Source organism: Gigantopelta aegis, chromosome 6 (assembly GCF_016097555.1).
Source record: "Gigantopelta aegis isolate Gae_Host chromosome 6, Gae_host_genome, whole genome shotgun sequence".
Lineage (NCBI taxonomy): Eukaryota > Metazoa > Mollusca > Gastropoda > Neomphalida > Peltospiridae > Gigantopelta > Gigantopelta aegis.
Genome location: NC_054704.1, coordinates 76,405,794 through 76,419,588, shown reverse-complemented (window position 1 = coordinate 76,419,588; position 13,795 = coordinate 76,405,794). Strand labels below are relative to the sequence as shown.

The following is a 13,795-nucleotide window of genomic DNA, read 5'->3' as shown; positions in this document are numbered from 1 at the left end:
GAATTTGTTTTTATAAAGGAGCTCGAAAGTTCTCGATGTAAACCTATTTAACATCAAACATAGGATTGTTGTTGTATTAGATCGGGAATCTTAGACTACAGTTTGGTAGGCAGACATTGTGAAAGAGGGATCATGAAAAACATCTGGTTTTGAGGAAATTCTGGTTTAAAGAGGGTCCAGTTTAAAGGGGTTTCACTGGATATTAAAATCTTTATTTTAAAAAGCATTTATTTCTGGATTTGTTTGCAAAATATTTTACAGTGAAATATTTAATGAAAACCATTTCCAACCACACAGTAACATTTGTGTACATTGTCCCAGTTCTTATGAATGCACAAAACTTATGTTTCACAATGCGAACAATTGAAGAAAAAATCTAACATTTCTATCCCTGATTATAATCTGGCAAGTTATAAGAGCAAAATAAAATAACACAACATCAAAAACAGAAATACGAGTAACAGAGTAACAAAAATAAAAACACCAACAAAGGATGCAGCAAGCAAACGTGCCAGATATTGAAGTGATTTGACAAGGAAATGAAAAATGCATTTCAGTTATATTTCTATTAGTTCCAATTGTTAGTAAAATTTGATTTTGACTGGAGTTTTAGTAAAAAAAAAAAAAAAATTGTTATATGATGTTATAATAAACTAAAAAAAAAAATCTAACATTTTTGCAAAGACAAGTCATTGATTATTTTTTTTAACTGCTTTTGTTTTTGTTCACTGAAGATAATGTACACAACTTTATGCAAAAAAAAAAAAAAAACATTAAACAAAAGAAAATGACAACAGCTGGTACCAACACAGAAATGCAAGCTTTCAGGATGGAAAATAGTATTTGAAAACAACAACCATGATTACAAAGAGTCATCCAATGACAAATGCTCTAACCTTCACTGCCTATGCCGGGTAAATCAACAATTTCATTCTGATTGTGAAAAATGTTATTCTGCGCAGTTTCTTCTCCTGTAATGGTCAAGGCTCAAATACTCAATGTTAGTCAATATTAATAACAAATTCAGCCTTGCTCGGTGTGTAAAAGTAAAGCAACAGCCAAGGTTATTCCAGTCTGCTTCACAGGCAATAAACAAACAAGTTAGTAGAGCTATCTTTAGGTATACAGTGCCGGATCCAGAAAATCCATCTGGGGGTTGGGGGGGGGGGGGGGGGGGGGGGGGGCAAAGACATGAGGCGGAATGCCAGGGAACTTTGGGGGAGGTTTAGAGTGTGATCGTAAAAAAAAAAAAAAAAAAAAATATATAATAAAATCATAACTGTCGCAAAATTTAGGGGGTCTCGTCTAGATCCGCCTTTGGTATATAATATATTAATTGAAGTGCAGGAGCAAAGAACCAAAAATCTGTCTGGTGAGAGATGAAATTGACTACAGGTGAAAAAAAGAAAATCTTAATAATTTTGCAAGGCCTTGAAAAGAAGGGTGCCATCATAGCTCTTTATCAAAGATTAAGAAAAGACTGGCACTAAAATCCAGAATTCAAAAATAGTTTGGAAATTTTCATCTCTGTATATAAAGTAAAAACCCTTCTTTACAAATGTCTTGTAAAAGGGCAAAAATCTTAAAAAAAATTTTTTTTAAAGTCAAGTTTTATTGGAACAAATTGTGGAATAAATATTATATGGTAATGTACACTAGGGTCTCCAAGAGTATTCGAGCACTCGGGCATGGACCAAGTCCAGCACAACTGAGTCCATTCACAGAGCATGAGTACCCATGCAAGGAAGAGCACTCTCGCTTAATCTTATTTTTTACTATGTAATTTTGCCATATGCTTGCTGCCAGTTACCTTATAGGGCTATGAGAATGTGTGGAATGCAATACAATGACATGATTTGGCATCCATGTTCAGCGCTGGAATTAAGATGCATCATGTTATTTGACTTTATTCCTTAGTCTCATTATCATCTAGTGTAAGTGTCGGGTACTCGTGTCTGGGTCGAGTTTGACCCTTGAGTACTCGAGTCCAGTATTCTGGACTCCTGGAGGCCCTACTGTACACACACTGGAAATCACAAAAACCAAGTTTTAAATCCAGTATGTACAAACAGCAATTCCAGAATAAAATGCATGTTGGTTTAGTGGAACATTTTTAATATTAACAAATGGGCTGGAAGGTAATGCAATGATATTAACAAACAGAACATTTTAAAAATTTATACTGGGATGAATGGTGTGGTATAAAACAAAAACTTATAATACAAAAGCAGAATTTTAATCCATCACCAGTACATTAATTTCTGGAATAACCAGAAGAAAACACTGTCCACAATAAATAAGATAACTGTAAATATTAAAGAAATGGTAATGAAACACTGATTATGTAATTTGAATCAGGTAAAAATTTAATGGGGGTTCTGAACGATAACCAAACAAATCTGTATTAAAATAAAATATTAAGATTGGAGATGTTTTGAAAACCTATTTTTGGGTATGCATCAGTTCTTTTTTCACTTTTTTGTTTTATTTAGTATTGCTGGGTGGGTGGGGTTTACAACCTCAACCCTCCTTTAAAAAAAAACCCAAAAAAACCCCTGGTTAATGAAGATAAAATAAAAGATATTTGAAACATCGTTATCAGAAACAACCCTCAAACTAAGAATGTGTTATCAGTGAAACAAGTAGATGGTTATTTTTTAGACTGGCTGATGCAGCCCTATAAAAACTATCAAGAACAACATTAACAATACAACCTCAGGTGTTTTTACATTACATAATCAGTGTTGAAAAACAAACTTGCCAGACTAAATCAACATTCCTGGTCTAGCTTTTGCTCATGGGGTATTAAAACTGATGTTTTACCCCCATAACAGTTCCAATTCTGAAAACATTTTTGAAATAAAACAAAACAGCATTTGTATTTAAAAATAACAATTACTTCAACAAGAAAAATTAAACTGCAATAAGAGACCACTGTAATACACTCACCCTTAAAAGTGTTGTACATTCACAAGAGCTGGGGAGGTCACAAGATCAACTTAGAACATAGTGTTATGTTAAAAATATAACAATGTATCACTTTTTAACATTCATATAATACATGTTAATGCATTTAATCATGAAACATTCTCTGCAATTATTAATTAATGTTAAGCAATTAAAACAAAAGTAACCTATTGTACTTTATGGAATAACACATGTAATTACTGAAATTAATGTCACAGAAGTAAACTATTTTTCATGTTTGATTCATTAAAAGAATTAGTTTTAAACTTTAAGCATAAATTACACAGTTGTGAAGAAATCTTACCCTTTTTGTTGTTTTGTGCACTGATTAGTTTGCCCATTGCTGCAATTGGACAGCCAGATAAACTGTAAAATCAAACATAATATAAAGTTTTTCTGTTTAAAAAAAAAGAGAGAGAAAAAAACCGTTTTATAAGCCTACATATAGACCATGTATCCCCCACCATGCATTACCTAAAATGGTTAAAATACCTGGGTATAATACTGTAAAAACATGATAATACATTGTGCTAAAGTATTGTTGGAAATAGAATAAAAATTATTTTTGTGGATTATTTCTTTCATATTAAACTGACATCTAAATATTTTGTAAATACCCATTCAAGGACACTTTACCTAATTTAGCATTTACTTGTTTGGGCTCTCATTGATGTACAAGGTAGTGTTTACTCTTGAAATTAAACTAAAGATGTCAGTAAACAGGTGATTTGTGACCTTTATTGGAACAGACTATAACACATTTTGATCGATATGTGTCAATTTCATTTACCCATAAACAAACTTTTAATTTAAAACTGCAAGTTAACTGATTATTTTGAATTACAGCATAAATTATTAATTATGACATTAGAAATTTACACAATCTTGCAACAATTTAAAGGTGCTATATAATGCAAGCTGTGAAAGATTCTCCAATAAAAATGTATTTTCTACCAGTAGATAAAATTATTTCCTATAATCATTTATGGGCATATTGTTAATGGTGACTTCTTTAAATGTTAAATAAAAAATTTATAAAAAAAATAAAATGATTTGCAATAACTGACCTTGGGCAACATTGAGATAGCACCTTTAATACCGGTATAATGGATCACTCATAATGGCTCTTGACAGTTTTGCTCAAAAGTTACTTATAAATGACTACAAATATTTTCTTTTGGAGAGGGATAGGGGCAAACCATCATCAGAAACAGTCCCTCACATATTGTAACAGCAATGAAATTGACACATGTTGACCAAATGTTTTTATAGTCTGTTCCAATAAAGTGCACAGATCACCTGTTTACTGACATTTTTCTTTTAATTTCAAGAGTAAACACCACCTTGAACATCAATGAGCGCTCAAACAAGTAAATGCTAAATTAGGTAGACTATCATTAAATAGATATTTACAAAATATTTACTTGTCAGTTTAATATGTAAGAAATAATTGACGAAAATCATTTTTATTCTATTTCCGAGACTACTTTAGTTGAAAAATACTATATATAAAACTAGTTTAAATGTCGTGAACATTGTATAACATTATACTAAGAAACAACAATATATTATAACATTGTGTCACTATGTTATAGTTGGAAAATAATTTATTTGGCTTTCAGCCTGCTTTAATAAATTATGTCAGTATGTCGACTGGCCAGTTACATTCATGAACCATGTTTGATATCAATGGCTACTTTTCTAGACACAGGTTTTTCTCATTACCCTAAAGAACAAGTTCAGATTCAAAGAGGAGACAGTGACGCATGCCCACTCCCACTCCCCATTCTGTTACCCCCCCCTTCCCAACTTATTTTACCTCCTAATCAGGGGCATAGGCTGGGGTAGGTGGGCTGGTAGTCCAAGTACTCTGACAGTAAGAGAGCTAGATGGACATTTGGACAGTTATCTGACAGTAAGAGAGCTAGATGGACATTTGGACAGTTATCTGACAGTAAGAGAGCTAGATGGACATTTGGACAGTTATCCGACAGTAAGAGAGCTAGATGGACATTTGGACAGTTATCTGACAGTAAGAGAGCTAGATGGACATTTGGCAGTTATTATGCTCTGTAACTATCAGTGACCAATCTATATCAATTTTGTGCAATCTCTGTGCACCAAACAGTAGTCAAAGATTCCCGGTTTATACAATAACAATCCTATGTTTGATGTTAAATACCTTTATATGGATTATTTCCTAGCTCCTTAAAGCAAAAACAAATCACATATTAATCACTAATACACATACTACACGAGGAAGCACGACAGCACCCCCTTTCAAAATGTTCCGGTTAAATACATAGTTGCTGACGGGTTTCTTCCTGTAGCGTGTGCATTACTGATTATTATGTTAATTTGTTTTTATAGAGCTCGAAAGTTCTCAATGTAAAGCTATTTAACATCAAACATAGGATTGTTGTTGTATTAGATGGGGAATCTTTGACTACAGTTTGGTAGGCAGAGATTGCATAAAATTTATATAGATTGGTCTCCGATGGTTAGAAGGGGCGGGATGTAGCCCAGTGGTAAAGTGTTCGCTTGATGCGCGGTCGGTCTAGGATCGATCCCCGTCGGTGGACCCATTGGGCTATTTTTCGTTCCAGCAAGTGCTCCACAACTGGTGTAACAAAGGCCGTGGTATGTACTATCCTGTCTGTGGGATGGTGCAAATAAAAGATCCCTTGCTGAGAAATAGCCCAATGGGCCCACCGATGGGGATCGATCACAAACCAAGCTCGCATCAAGCGAGTGCTATACCACTGGGCTACGACCCACCCATTCCCCTACTAATGCTTAGGAATTTGTAGTAAAAACCACAAAAAATGTCCTACATCACATCACCCATGCCACCCACCCACCTACTAGAGGCAATGATTACATCATATTTTTGCCCTTGGGTATGTATCTGTGTTGTTATTAGCCCTGTGTGGTAGAGATATTCATGAACATATGAATTGAAAGGTATTTTATTTACACGTACCTTCTGTGATGGTTACGATTTCCATTAACATGTCCACGACCATTACATCCAACTGTAGGGCATTTCACTGACCCCTCATGCATCGCAAGCACTGAAATTGAAATAGAAACATGAAAAAAATCAGAGCTCTGAATCCAAATGAAATGTGGCAACTAGAAAACTAATACACTGTACCAGCATTAGATATATCAATCAATCAATCAATCAATCAATCGATTTACAACAACCTTGACAACAATTAAACCTTTTAAGAAAATTAAGGTTACTACAAAAATTACTTTGATGATTATATTTTACATGGGCACAATTTATATTTTACTAGTAGAACTTTAGATTTTATAAACAAAAGTAGAGGTTACTGTAAACCGTATTAATATTGCAACGTATTTTTTTCACGAATGTATACCTTAGTGCATGTTCGCGACGTGTAAATTTCGCGAACAATCGTTGACAGCTCAAAAAAAAAAGGTGGATAAAGACAGCTCACTGTAATTGTTATAAAGTTACTGTCTGTAAATCAATATTCTGTTATCCTACATCAAGAAATTGTGCCTAGTACAGAGTCTATAGAAGGGATTAGGCCTGTATTAGAATCACAACTCACAGCTTCAGTTGTTAACTGTTAACACCCTTTGGTAGATAAAACAATAAACGATTAGTCGCCATTGATTGAAGTTACATAACACAATTAACGATTAGTCACCATCAAGGAGAGCTCGTGTATAGGCTGTGCCTGTAGAGTGAATCTTTTTGTGAATTTTATTCTCAATAAAATATTTCAAAACAAAACAAATTACTTTAAGCACACTTCAAACTGGAAAATAGTGCGTGCGTATTAATTTCGCGACATAAGGATGGACGCGAACAACGCGAAATTTATATGCACGCAATTTTTTCACGGTTTACAGTACTTACATTCTGGGTCAATCCTGTCCTTTCTAGGGCATCCTGACAAACTGCAAGGTACAATGTAAACACTTTAACATTTCATGAAACATTTTACACAAACATGCCAACAACCGAAGATGCCTTTAACTCTGGAGAGAGCAAGCATAATTTTGATGACTCATAAAATGAGAAATAATAAAAGTGACACAATGGGGTACAGGGCCCCATTTTACGAAGCGATCTTAGCACTAAGATCACCTTAGTGCATAAGGTAGCTATGCACTTAAGGTGATCTTAGGGATAAGATCGCTTTGTGGAACGGGGCCCTGGGCTTTAGATCTTACTCATTGGTATACTTAGTACCACATTACGGGGTGTCCTCTCACTGTCTGTGAGTTTCTTTAGTACAACAGTGGTGGGATTTTTTCTGTACTTAACACAGTGACATCTTTTTTATTTTTAACAATAATATTGTTAACAGCTGCTGAAGAGTTGTGAATATCCAGCTCTGGGTTTTGTGGTTAATCCATCAGGTTTTTTTTTATTCAATGCTATTAATAAAATCTTGGTAAACCATGCAGGTTGTTCAAGGGAGGCTACTTATTTAAATGAGGCAAATATGTTAGTCACCTTACTAAACAACATAGTCCAGAGGATATGTGCACAAAAATGACCGAACCGTGCACTTTTTGATACAAGCAAGAGAAATGAATCTATACTATAATCTGTGGTATATACATATACACAGTATTCAAGTTAAAACCATAACTGATGAAACTGACTGGTTGTATACTTTTACTGACAAGCCTATGTAACAAGGTTAAAATTAATATCATCATACATTAAAAGCTTTAAATGAAATACAATTAATTAGAGGTATTTTTAAAAACAGTGTAATAAACAAGAAATTTCCAAATTTAATGTCTCGCCTACACCAAACTAATTTGGTGTTTTTGCTTATTTGCATCTATGGATTAGTCACTTCATTTTATAAAAGAAATTTGTCATGTAAAATGCATGAATAATCTAGTTCTATCTAAAAAGTTTGTTTTTGTTTAATGACACCACTAGAGCACACCGATTTATTAATCATCGGCTATTGGATGTGAAACATTTGGTAATTTTTACATTTAGTCCTAGAGAGGAAACCCGCTACATTTTTCCATTAGTAGCAAGGGGTCTTTTATATGCACCATCCCACAGACAGGATAGGACATACAAAGGCCTTTGATATACCAGTCGTGGAGCACTGGCTGTAACGAGAAATAGTCCAATGGGCCTACCATAAAGTGTTTTCACTGTAATGAACATACACAGGTAGAACTATAAACCACGCTTCATTGACATAGGACTTGTAGCTTGGAAGAAACTAATATCAATGCAAAAACTTAACTTTAAACGCAAACGTTGACGCAATTACCATTTGAAAAGTAATACCTATATTTTGCCTTTTTACTTTAAGGTAAGACAAAAAACAATTATTATACTAAAGAGAAATTTGTAATTTAAAATGTATGGTTAATCTATCTCTATCTAAAAAAAAGTAGATAAAAGAAAAAGATTTAGATTTATCATTACCTCCTGTGGTGAGAATACAGTCCCGTCACATGTCCCGTGCCATCACACCCTGGAGTCGGGCACTTGCTGCCTTCTGAAACACAACACACTCAATGTTTCAAACACCGTTTAAATATCATCTTTCATCTGGGCTAAACACTGTGTTCATTTAAAAGCATTGTCTGTCACTGTCAATGACAAATAAACGTTTTAGGCAATTATAAAAAAAAAAATCCCTCCCTGAACTGAGAATTGAGCAATACCACCACTAATTGCCCCTGAAACAATCACTCAACCACTGAGGAATTATTAAGCCTCTATAATTTGCTGGGGTGAATTCAGACTTTTGTAATTGGTGGTGGGGGAGAAGAGGGGTCACAAAAATCTAAAATTGTCAAGTTTGAGTTTGCCAAATGCCCGTGCTAATAAGACTTTTAGAGTCCAGACTCAGTCTCTAATGACATCACACGCATACAATTTGTATGGCATTGTCATGACATTACTGTCTCAGACTCTATACTCTAAACGTTTTATAAGTACCAGGCCAGTTTGACCACTAGGACGGTCCTAAGGTATGCTCCTTGAATATCTTGAAACAAAGATGCCCTGACACTCATTTTCATGGCAATTTACTGTTGTATATATATTGTGGTTGATAAAAATCATTAAAAAGAGGACTTCAAATGGGACTTGGGAGTGGGGGTCACGGGACCCCTGTGATACCATCTCTGGATCCACCAATGCTTTGGAATACCTGACAATATTAAAATGATCAGCACACAAATCAATGAATTGATCGACCTGAATCTTTTTTTTAAATCTTCCCATGTCCAACGGGGTGGGGGGGGGAGGGAATGTCCTGGAACCTGCGACCCACCTCTGGATCCACCAATGGTTTGGAATACCTGACAATATTATAAAGCTCATCACCAAAATCAGTGAACTTATTGAATTGAATCTTCTTTCTTTTTAAATCTTCCCATGTCCAACGGGGTGGGGGGAGGGGGGAAGGAGGGGATATCACGGAATCTGTAACCCACCTATGAATCCAACAATGCTTTGGAATACCTGACAATATTATTATGCTCATCATACAAATCAGCGACTAACCTGAATCTTTTTTGGAATCATCCCGCGGCTCCTCCTGGTTGACCCCGGGAATGCCAAGTTTGGGTCCTCCGTCCGAGCCATCAGTGGCCCACTCGGCCAACACTGTGAAGTCAGAGTTGGCGACGTCTTCGTCGGAACTACTCCCGCCATCGTCGTCCTCTTTCTTAATGTCGTCTTTCGGCTCTTTCTTCACCTCATCGGGAGGCTTAGTGCTCGTCAGCTGTTTGCTGAAGGCAGCAGTAGCTAAAAATAAATTATAATATGCATTCTAATTCAACACATTTGTAAAAACGAATCTGACTGGATCTCCACTAAAAATTTCACGTGGTAAAATCACCGATATACCGGTTGCAAATTTTCTGGCAGAAATACGTCATAGGTTAAGCAAAGAACAGGGTTGTTTTGTAACGACGTCATAAAGACAACTTCTGTCGCGTTCATATTACGTACAGAAGTCGTTAAATACTGAGACGTTTTTATGTCAGAAATGAACATATTATTCTTTATTAGTCGTTTATTAGATCTGATTAAATATGTCAAATTACACATCTATGTTCGAGCCTCTAACTGTCCAACCACCCATCATCTGTTAATGGGCTGCCTAATGACGTCACCAGCTGGTGATGTTTATTTGCTTATTCTTACTAAAAATGTGACAATTTCCTATTTAAAATCAACCAGCAAACAGTTTAATTAGAATAGGGATAACCCTACTGTGTTTTCCGATTTGTGGAGGTATATTGGTGGTTTTTCTGTCGAAAATTTACCGTTTTATTGGCTCTGCCAACACATCGCCAATAAAACTAAATTTGCGACAATAAAACCACCAATATACCTCCACAAATCGGAAAACACAGTAGGGTTATCCCCTAATTCTGTCAATTGTATACCTGTTCAATCTTACTATAATAATATTTAGACATTTTGAAACCATGTGATAAATTTATTTTGTATTGCACATATGTGCGATACAGACCAGAACTTTTAAATGGGGAATTCCCTTTTTCTTTTTACTGCAGTTAGCGCCTTTTATTTACTGATGTCATATATGATCGTATTTGAAACATTACACAAGGCTGCCACAGAGTATGATTCTTAACGTTAAGTAAATCCATGAAAGGAGTTTTGATCATAGATTTAACAAAGTGTTGCAGTGTTCTCGCTGCTTCATTTTGCCGCCCTCCTTTTACGTTCCCCGCCCTCCTTTATTTTTGAGCGCCCTCCTTTATTTTTGAGTGCCCTTCTTTATTTTCCAGCACCTATCTCCGCTATTTTCAACTGCACTTTTTTCCACACAAAAAACAAACGATCAGTCTGCACACTGGACATCAAAGAAAACAAGCTGCGTTGTGTACGAAAAAGCAATTGACGAAACATTTACGACAGTTACCGTAACGTAATTTAACAGTATTTTTAACAGCCTCTATTTTGTCCAATATCTGTATCCATTTGTATGTTTGATAGACACAATAAAAGTTATATTTTATGTAAGCAATGAAAACATTTTATTTTTTATGGATTCGGCAATATCCGATTGAAAAATCCCCTCTTATTTGGCACCATATTTGTCACGTGATCAGAACGGTCATTCTATCTTTTGTTTCCACTAACTATCGTTTGATATTTTGTCCTCAGTTGCAGATATAATTGGTTAAAACTGATGATTTTTACTTTCTGTTATTCTGTTTATTCAGCAGTTCTTTATAAAATATTGTAAACTTTTCATTTTGAGGGGATATGAAAGCTTATAAAAACAAAGGAAGTGGTAGTGTTTATCATTAAAATCATTTATCTTGAGTGCCAAATAATATATACACTGCCTTTACAAAAACAAAACTACTTTTTATCAGCTGACGATATTTTATCACAGCGATCGATTCATTCGATGAAGATGAAAATAACAAAAATGTATCTGACATTAGGAGATCACTTTACAAACATCTTTATTTTTTTTTTAGTTTATCTTGAAATCTTTATTAAAAATAATAATATTAAAACTTTGATCGGTCCAGCAAAACCGGAACTGCCTGTGAAAGTCAGATCGATATCATCTTCGGTTCAATTAAAAGACGAGGTGTTTTTTTTATAAACCCCTTTGCACTTTTTTTTGTAGGCAAAATAAGGAGTATGTCTTTTCTCAAAGTCTACCAACACACAACAATATGATAACCAAACTACTCCCCCCACCCCCTTTTTTTATTGGTGTTTTTGGGTTTTTTGTTTGTTTTTTTGTGTTTTTTTAAGGGTGTGGTGCCAACCGGCGCCCTCCTTTAATTTTCACCCAGCGAGAACACTGTTGTTATGACATTAAATTAAAAAGCGTTTTTGTAAAAATAAAAGAAGGTATGTATTAAATACAGAACTTCACATACACTGTTTTCGTTTCCTATTTATTGCACTGGTATATTTTGTGAAAGAACATACCACTCGACCGCTATGCTGTCTCATAGTATATATTCTTGCGCAAAATAAACTTGTGCAATAAATAGGAAGTGAAAACAGTGTATGTGAAGTTCTGTATTTATATTCTACATTAGCAGTCATTGTGAGAGAAATAGTCTTTTGTAGATCACTGGTTTCACTGGCCTTCCTTTTCATAAATAAAACTTTTTTTTTTTTTTTATATCTGACAGATTACTCATTTAATTAGATTTTAAAACTTGTGCAGACAAAACCATTTCTCAACCAAAGGTCACCAAATTCTGAATTTATTTCTCTGAGGTGACAGTATGAAAAATAAAGTTCTAATTAACATATCAGAAATAATACAAGAAATTAAGTATGATATACAATATAGTGATCACCCTTATTTCCAGCCAAAGAAGTTTGTTTTGTTTAACATTTGGTAATTTTGACATAATATAGTCTTAGAGAGGCAACCCACAAAATTTGTTCCATTTGTAGCAAGGGATCTTTTATATGCACCATCCCACAGACAGGATAACACATACCACGGCCTTTGATACACCAGTTGTGGTGCACTGGCCAGAGTTCGAAATAAGCACTTGTCCGTTTGTCCTGACAAGTGAAAAACTGTTTCGGACAAGTAAAATGTACTTTAATGGTTGTCCAGTGGACAAGTAAAATGTTCAATGCAGTTTTATTTTGAGCAAAAATACAGTTCTTGTACTTGAATAAAAGTAAACATTTGGAGAGTGAAAATATTAGATTTTGCAATGTACTTGTCCGGTGGACAAATGCCACATTCTGCCTATTTCTACTGCTGCTGGCTGGAACAAGTTATTTCCAGCCAATGTATACAAAGAGTATGTGGCTGAAATTTATTCTTAGTGATGAATTAAAGACGATTCCAAATCTACTCACCCGCAACAACTTGAGACTGTATACTAGCACACTGTTCCTGGATCTTCAGGAGAATATCCGCATCATTCGTAGAGGTTAACATTTTGGCCATATTACTCGTTACAGGGCCAGATGACACACTGTCAGTTTCAGGGTCATCTTTCTCCTCCTTGACCTTCACCTCAGAATCATCCACCACAATACTATCACCCATTGTCAATTCACTCTTCTCACTGGCTGTTTTAGATGAAGAAGAGTCTGATTTTGTGGGCAGGGCATCCTGTCCACTCTCGCTATCCGGAGAATATATGTAATGGAATGGCTCCGAACTGTCCAACTCGCCAGAGAGACTGCGCAGCGCACGCTCAGCCTCCCGAAAACAGTTTTTATCATCGTCATTTTCTTCTTTCACACTGGGTTTCACGTCATCACTTTCCATAGGCTTGCTTGCCTCCGGAAGTTCTATTTTTATTGACTCATCTGGAAAAGCGACGGAATTAAGGACTAGATTTGTTGGCACAACGGCATCATCATCATCGTCGTCATCGTCGTCGTCGGTCTCAGACTTCACTTCCTGTTTGATTTCTTCTTCAGGAATCTTGTCCTCTTCTTTTTGTGATAGTCTCGCTTTCTTAGCAGCAGGAGTTTCAGATAGTCGTTCTTGTCGACGCTTCTCTGCCGCCAGGGGACAAGCTGTCAGGCTGAAAAGGGAAAGAAAGGAATATTTATTTAATGACAATTTGTAAAACTATGTTAAATATTATTTTTATATATATTTGGTCAAGCTTGAGAAGAAAACTACTGCCACCACTAAGGCTATTACTACCCCCCCACCAAACGATGATATTTTATATGCACTTTCCCACAGATAGGACAGTACATACCATGGCTTTTTATGAAGCAGTTGCAGGGCTAGCCCTGAATGAGCAGAAACAATTACCAAGTTTATCTATTATTAGTATTAAACTTCATAAATTGCGAAAACCA

The 13,795-nt window shown here is 35.3% G+C and overlaps 1 protein-coding gene across 4 annotated transcripts in view; it reads right to left on the bottom strand.

The window, feature by feature from the left end:
• The window catches only part of LOC121376547 (myelin transcription factor 1-like), a 49,682-nt gene that overhangs the window by 28,532 nt on the left and 7,355 nt on the right, over window positions 1–13,795 (bottom strand). For 3 of the 4 annotated variants that reach the window (XM_041504456.1, XM_041504458.1, XM_041504460.1), the window contains exons 5-10: window positions 12,830–13,509; window positions 9,506–9,748; window positions 8,417–8,489; window positions 6,866–6,906; window positions 5,951–6,041; window positions 3,272–3,333 (exon numbers count right to left, since the gene is read on the bottom strand). In XM_041504456.1, the coding sequence (XP_041360390.1) occupies window positions 3,272–3,333; window positions 5,951–6,041; window positions 6,866–6,906; window positions 8,417–8,489; window positions 9,506–9,748; window positions 12,830–13,509 (1,190 nt within the window). Of the gene's footprint in view, window positions 1–896; window positions 972–3,271; window positions 3,334–5,950; window positions 6,042–6,865; window positions 6,907–8,416; window positions 8,490–9,505; window positions 9,749–12,829; window positions 13,510–13,795 lie in introns of all 4 variants that reach the window. The other variant, XM_041504457.1, reaches the window with a different exon arrangement.